Source organism: Microtus ochrogaster, chromosome 5 (assembly GCF_000317375.1).
Source record: "Microtus ochrogaster isolate Prairie Vole_2 chromosome 5, MicOch1.0, whole genome shotgun sequence".
In the NCBI taxonomy this organism is placed as follows: domain Eukaryota; kingdom Metazoa; phylum Chordata; class Mammalia; order Rodentia; family Cricetidae; genus Microtus; species Microtus ochrogaster.
The window spans coordinates 94,987,547-94,995,395 of NC_022012.1; the positions used below are offsets into that span (position 1 = coordinate 94,987,547).

Genomic DNA, 7,849 nt, shown 5'->3' on the forward strand with positions numbered 1-7,849 from the left:
TATTCATTGTTGCTCTTATTGTCTGTACTACTGGGGTTATAGGAATTGGTCTCCTGTGCTCATGTGTTGCAGACTACTTCCCACTTTCTCTTCTATCAGGTTCAGTGTGGTCAGATTTATATTGAGGTCTTTAATCCATTTGGACTTGAGTTTTGTGCCTGGTGATAGATATGGATCTATTTTTATTCTTCTACAGGTTGACATCGAGTTATGCCAGCACCATTTGTTAAAGATGCTCTCTTTCTTCCATTGTATAATTTTAGCTTCTTTGTCAAAAATCAGGTGTTTATAGGTATGTGGATTAATATCCGGGTCTTCCATTCAATTCCATTAGTCAGTGTCTCTGTTTTTATGCCAATGCCAAGCTGTTTTCATTACTGTAGCTCTGTAATAGAGTTTGATGTCAGGGATGTTAATGCCTCTGGAAGTTCCTTTTTTTGTATAGGATTGTTTTGGCTATCCTAGGTTTTTGTTTTTCCATATAAAGTTTATTATTGTTCTCTCAAGGTCTGTGGAGAATTTTCTTGGTTATTTTGATTGGGATAGCCTTAAGTCTATAGATTGCTTTGGTAGAATTGCTATTTTTACTATGTTGATCCTACCAATCCAAGAGCATGGGAGATCTTTCCATTTTCTGGTATCCTCTTCAGTTTCTTTCTTCAAAGACTTAAAGTTCTTGTCAAATAGATCTTTTACTTCCTTGGTTAGTGTTACCACAAGATACTTTATGCTATTTGTGGCTATCGTGAAAGGTGATGTTTCTCTGATTTCCCTCTCAGCTTCTCTATCCTTTGTGTATAGAAGGGCTGCTGATTTTTTTGGAGTTGATCTTGTATCCTGCCACATCACTGAAGGTATTTATCAGCTGTAAGAGTTCTCTGGTAGAGTTTTTGGGGTCACTTATGTACACTATCATATCATCCTCAAATAACGAGAGTTTGACTTCTTCCTTTCCAATTCAAATCCCCTTGATCTCCTTATGTTGCCTTATTGGTATTGCTAGAACTTCAAGTACTGTGTTGAAGAGATGTGGAGAAAGTGGACATCCTTGTCGTGTTCCTGATTTTAGTGGAATCGCTTTGAGTTTCTCTTCATTTAATTTGATGTTAGCTATCAGCTTGCTGTATATTGCTTTTATTATATTTAGATATTATCCTTGTATCCCTAATATCTCCAAGACCTTTATCATAAAGGAGTGTTGAATTTTGTCAAATGCTTTTTCTGCATCTAATGAAATGATGATATGGTTTTTTCTTTCAGATTATTTATAATATGATTACACTGATAGATCCTTGTATGTTGAACCAGCCCTGCATCTCTGGGATGAAGCCTACTTGATCATAATGGATGATTTTTTGATATGTTCTTGGATTCATTTTGTCAATATTTTATTGAGAAGTTTTGCATAGATGTTCATGAGTGAGATTGTCTGTAATTCTCTTTCTTGGTTGAGTCTTTGTGTGGTTTTGGTATCAGGGTAACTGTAGCTTCATAAAAAGGGTTTGGCAATGACTCTTCTGTTTCTATTATGTGAAACACATTAAGGAGTATAGGTATTAGCTCTTCTTGGAAGTTCTGGTAGAATCTGCACTACAGCCATCCGGCCCTGGGCTTTTTTTGGTTGGGATGTTTTTGATGACAGCTTCTATGTCCTCATGACTTATGGGTCTATTTAAATTGTTCACCTGGTCTTGATTTAATTTTGGTAGATGGTATTTATCTAAAAAATAACCATTTCTTTTACATTTTTCAATTTTGTTGAGTACAGGCTTTTGTAGTAAGACCTAATGATTCTCTGAATTTCCTCAGTGTCTGTTGTTATGTCCCCCTTTTCATTTCTGATCTTGTTAATTTGAGTGTTCTCTCTCCGCCTTTTGATTAATTTGGATAAGGGTTTGCCAATCTTGTTGATTTTCTCAAAGAACCAGCTCTTTGTTTCATTGATTCTTTGGATTGTTTTCCGTGTTTTATTTTGTTGATTTCGGCCCTCAGTTTGATTATTTCCAGTCTTCTACTCCTCCTGGATGAGTCTGCTTCTTTTTTTTCTAGAGCTTTCAGCTGTGCTGTCAAGTCTCTAACGTGAGCTTTCTCTGTTGTCTTTATGTGGGCACTTAGTGCTATGAACTTTCCTCTTAGCACTGCTTTCATAGTGTCCCATAGGTTTGGTTATGTTGTGTCTTCATTTTTATTGAATTCAAGGAAGACTTTACTTCTTCCTTGATCCAGGGGTGGTTCAGTAGTTGACTGTTCAGTTTCCATGAGTTTGTAGGTTTTCTGGGGGTGGTATTGTTGTTGTATTCTAACTTTACTCCATGGTGAGCCAATAAGACACAGTGTATTACTCCAATTCTTTTGTATCTGTGGGTGTTTGCTTTGTTACCTAGAATGTGATTAGTTTTAGAGAAGGTTCCATGAGGTGCTGAGAAGAAGGTGTATTCTTTCCTGTTCTTTAGATGTCTGTTGAGTCCATTTGATTCATTACATCTGTTAGTTCTCTTATTTCTGTTAAGTTTCTGTCTGTTTGACCTGTCCATTGGTGAGACAGGAGTGTTAAAATCTCTTACTATTAGTGTGTGGGGTTTGATGTGTGATTTTAGTTCTAGTAATGTTTCTTTTACATATGTGGGTGCTTTTATATTAGGGGCATAGATATTCAGGATTGAGACTTCATCTTGATGAATTGTTCCTGTTATGAGTATAAAGTGTCCTTCTCCATCTCTTCTGATTGATTTTAGTTTGAAATCAATTTTGTTAGATATTAGGATAGCCACACCCACTTGTTTCTTAGGTCCATTTTATTAGAAAACCTTTTCCCAATCCTTTACTCTGAGATAGTGTCTGTCTTTGAGGTTGAAGTGTATTTCTTGTAAACAGCAGAATGCTGGATTCTGTTTTCATATCCATTCTCTTAACCTATACCTTTTTATAGGTGAATTGAGTCCATTAATATTAAGTGATATTAATGACCAGTGGTTGTTAACTCCAGTTATTTTTTGGTGGTAGTGTTTGTGTGTTTCCCTTCTTTGAGTTGTGTTGGTGGAGGGTTATCAGATGTCTGTGCTATTGTGGGTGTTGTTGGTTTCCTTGGGTTGAGGTTTTCCTTCTAGTACTTTCTGTAAGGCTGGGTTTAGGATATGTATTGTTTAAATCTGTTTTTGTCATGGAATATCTTCTTTTCTCCATTGATGGTGAAAGAAAGCTTTGCTGGATATAGTAGTCTGGGCTTGCATCCATGGTCTCTTAGTGTCTGCAGTACATCTATCCAGGACCTTCTGCTTTCATGGTTTCCATAGAGAAGTCAGGTGTAATTCTGATGGGTTTACCTTTATATGTTACTTGACCTTTTTCCTTTGCAGCTCTTAATATTCTTTCTTTGGTCTGTATGTTTTGTGTTTTGATTATTATATGGCAAGGGGATTTTTTTTGATCCAGTCTGTTGGTATTCTGTAAGCTTCTTGTATCTTTATAGGTATATCCTTCTTTAGTTTGGGAAAGTTTTCTTCTATAATTTTTGTTGAATATATTTTCTGTGCCTTTGAGCTGGAGTTCTTCTCCTTCTTCTACCACTATTAGTCTCAGGTTTGGTCTTTTCATGGTGTCCCAGATTTCCTGGATGTTTTGTGTTAAGAATTTGTTGGACTTAATGTTTTCTTTGATCAATGAGTCTATTTCCTCTATAGTATCTTCAGCCCCTGAGAGTCTTCTCTCTTATATTCTGTTGGTTATACTTGTCTCTATAGTTCCTGTTCATTTACTCAGATTTTCCATATCCAGCCATCCCTCGGTTTGTGTTTTCTTTATTACCTCCATTTCAGTCTTCAAGCCTTGAACTGTTTCCTTTACCTGTTTGATTGCTTTTTCTTGGTTTTCTTGGGTATCTTTGAGGAATTTATTAATTTCTTCTAACTTTTGTTTGTCTTCTCTTCCATTTCTTTAAGGGAGTTTTTCATTTCCTGTTTGAGGTTTTCCATCATTTTCATAAGGTTACCTTTAAAGTCTATTCTTATACTTCTTCTGGATTAGGATGTTCATGTCTTCCTGCTGCGTGTTCTCTGGATTCTGGTGTTATCATATTGCTTTTCAGGATGTTGGAGGAATTCTGCATTGGTGCCTGCCCATCTCTTCCTTCAAATGAGGCCAGCAGAGTCTTGGCATCTCGGTCCAACCCTTGCTGTGGCTGACTGTGTACTTGGGAGTTTTTCTTGGTCTGCCCTCTCTTAAGTCCCCTTAGCACTGGAGCAGTCTCTCAGATCCCCTCTGCCCTGAAGCAGGCTATGTTGGGGGATCCAAGGACCTTGCAAATGAAAAGGAAGGCTTGGGGGTCAGGGTGGAATGAGGTAAAGAAAGCCCAGCATCAGGGAACACACCCGGCTGGATGGCCAGAAAAGCTTAGGGAATTGGAGGGGGCCTGGATCAGTCCTCTGGGACTGTCCCAGAGAGTGGGACTTCAGGCTATCCAGCTGTGTGGCCACTTACTCACCTCTCCGGATTCCCTCAGCCCAGAGGAGCAAATGTTACACCATGCTTTTATGATTGAGTAATTCTGCTGAAACCTGGTACAACGTTTGAGTTTTGTTTGCTTTGTAGTAAAGAAATTGCCTTGCTGGACCCTGGATTACAGAAACTGGAGATCTGTCCCTCCTTAACATCAGGTAAAATTTGATGCTTGAAGAGTATTTGGTATTATAATATCTGTATGTCTCTATTCAGGCCTACTCAGTGACTTTATTAAAATGGAAACTTCTTAACATGACACAGAGTTTGTCAGTTTTCTTCCATTTTAGCTGATGAGTTGGCAGATCATATTTTGAGATAGTTTCCATTTAATTATTCAGTGTTACGCATTCTCTACAAAAGATAGGTAGTTGACCTCTGGAGTCTTTTAGACTTCTTTGAAATTGAAATAAATGTTTTAACTTTATCAGATCCTAAATTGGTCATTAAAAACTAACAGCTAATCATAATGTAGATGCCTGAGTCACAACAATGTTAACTTCTATTTGACTTTTGAGTTTTAAAAGTGTTTTTAGGGCCAGTAATATGGCAGCCAGACCTGGCCTTGTCAGCTGTGTTCTGGTTTCTGCAGTGACCGTGAGTGTGTGTTCATGAAGTGAAATGTAAATATGGCTGGGTGTGGCGCACACATCAATCTCAGCACTCAGGAAGCAGAAGCAAGTGGATTTGTGTGAGTTTGAGGCCAGCCTGGTTTTTATCGTAAGTTCCAGGACAGCCACAGTTACATACAGAAAGCCTGTCTCAAAAATAAATAAATAAAGGTCAGTCAGGGTAGAGTTTGTTTATGTGTGACAGGGTCTCACTATGTAGTCCTGGCTGGCCTGGAACTCTGCCTGTTCCTGCCTTCAAGTGCTAAGATTAAAGGCATGTGCCAGTAAAAATATTTTTAAATGTCTGGGACATAAGAAAGGTTCTTAAATATCACGCTGTCAATTCATTTTCTCTCTTACAATGCAGTTATTTTGGTAATGAGTAGGGAGCTACATAATTTGCTGAAGTTCTAATTTGGTGCTTGTCATGTTAGAACTTGAATGCTTCTGAATTCTGGGGTTTATGGCACAGTTTATGGTTGTTTAAAATTTGTGTGGTTGGATGTTGTTTCTCTTCAGCAAAGGAGCCACAGCATGACCCTAAAGGTGCAGCCATCTCCCTGGAAGCCACCGAGGAAACTGTTGTAAGTGAAAACCTGGGAGACCTCAGTGAACAAGCGAGAGCTTCTGACTCGGATGCAAAGGTACCAGAGAAGCTTTTGTGTTTGCCTGTGTCGAGTTTATAGGTACATAGATGGCTAACACAGAAAGCCATTTCAGCAGTGCCGTGAAGAGACAGACCAAATACTTTCACTCAGTAGGAGTGCCCTTCATTCTGACCAGGTGACGGGTCTCTTGGTGCTCTGTGTAAGCACAATATAAGCAAATCCTTGAAAGAAGTAGAATGTGACGCATGATTATATGAGCTTCTTCATATCCTAGAGTTGCCAGAAACTTACATAAGACCTTTAAATAAAATGATACATATTCTCCTGCCTCCATATTGAATATTATCTGATGTTCCCTGAAACTTTTTAATACGATAGTACCTATAGGCCATGAAAGTCAGCATCAGTTACATATCCACAGATGTAGAAGGCGTAGGAATTGTAGGTAAGCCTAAACTGGTCTTGAAATTTACTGCTTTTATACGCTAGGAAAAATCTTTGATATTAACTCTTTAATTAGATTTTATGTCTAAGACTGGGGATGAAGCTCTATGACAAAGTGTCAGTCTAGGATCTGCAAGGCTCCAAGTTTTTCCCCAGCACTGAAAAAAAAAATTCTGCCCGATAATGTTGGTGATTCTCTAACCCTTTTGCACAATGTAATTTATTCCTGAACAACTATTTTATACTCTTTCTCCTTAACCCTTGAAATGCTCTTCACTCTCTGCAAAGCTAACCACTTTGCCTCCTTCTTCTTCACCAAGAAGCAAAGTCAATGGGAAAGAACACTGTCAGCTGCACCTGCCCACACCCTCCTAGAGCTCCAGCTTCTCTCCCGGGTGTAGCTCCTCTTCCTCCACTGTTAAGTCTTTTTCACTAATATATAAACATACTTTTTCTCATCTTTAAATATAACAAAGCCTTTAATAGTTACCACCCTCTGATGTGTGGTTCTGCTTCTCAGGTTGTTTATTCTGTACTCTTAATCTCCAGCTTGCAAAGGTCTTCAGCCCCCACTAGACCTCCCTGTCTGATGGGTCTGTGTCTTCATCCTCATCTCCCACTTCCTTTGCAACCTTTTCCACTTGGTTTCCAGAATGAATGTATTTGTCTGATTTATTCTGTCTTTGCCACCTTTCAATTGGGTGGTTTTTTCTCAGTCTCCCTGACCTCTGCACATTAAGAGTGATTTTTCTGCCTAGATTTGCTCTCTTGCATAGTGCCATCCAAATTTATTCCACAAATGTATATATAGCACAAATTCTAATTGGTCTTAATAATAAAAACCCAGAATCAGTTATTGGGGTGAATACTGAAATATTAGAGAAGTAAAGGAGCCATCCACTAGAGAGACTTCTTACCCCTACCAGATCCCCAGATGGAAGGGGCTGAGCTCCTGTCTCTATAGATCCTCAGTCTGAATGGCCAAGATCCTGTCTCCACCAGCCTTATATTCCTGTTTCTACCTCCCTAGTGCTGGGATCAAAAGTATGAGCCACCATCACCTCTCTGGTTACCTAGTGGCTAGCTCTACTCTCTGATCTTCAGGGAAGCTTTATTTGTTAGAGCACAAACAAAATATCACTACATGCACATGCTAACTTCCTCCCATTTCTATATTAACACAAACTCCTCTCTCATCACTGGGATGCCCACTTAGGCATTTAAAACCTAACACAGCTAAAAACAAAAATTCCTCAGTTATACCTCCCCTTCCCCCACACCACAAACCAGCTCCCATCCTATCCTCCATCTGTGTTAATGACAACACCATATTTCTCAAAATTTTAGCTTTCTTGACTTGTATCCTCACTGCATATACAGACTACATGAGATGCTGCTGATCCTATCTTCACATGATGTCTGGAGACTGTCTGCTTTACCACCCTGTCCGCACTGCACAGGTCCATGTCTGTACTGTACAAATGATTATGTCTCCTCCTAGCCTGTTTCTAACCTTGCCCTCTTATAAGGGATTCTCAGAACAGCATAGGTCTCCTTGTGTCATTTTTTTCTTCTGCCTTAGACTCTCCAGAAGCTTCTAATGTTATTCTTTGTGATGGCTCACTCTGTCTGCCCTGTTGTGATGACCTCATGGCTCGCTGTGTCTGCCCTGTTGTGATGACCTCATGGCTC

At 39.1% G+C, this 7,849-nt stretch overlaps 1 protein-coding gene across 1 annotated transcript in view; it reads left to right on the forward strand.

The window, feature by feature from the left end:
• The window catches only part of Topaz1 (testis and ovary specific PAZ domain containing 1), an 85,470-nt gene that overhangs the window by 13,482 nt on the left and 64,139 nt on the right, over window positions 1–7,849 (forward strand). The window contains exons 3-4 of the mRNA XM_005348145.2: window positions 4,588–4,652; window positions 5,625–5,749. Of these exons, the coding sequence (XP_005348202.1) occupies window positions 4,588–4,652; window positions 5,625–5,749 (190 nt within the window). The remainder of the gene's footprint in view (window positions 1–4,587; window positions 4,653–5,624; window positions 5,750–7,849) is intronic.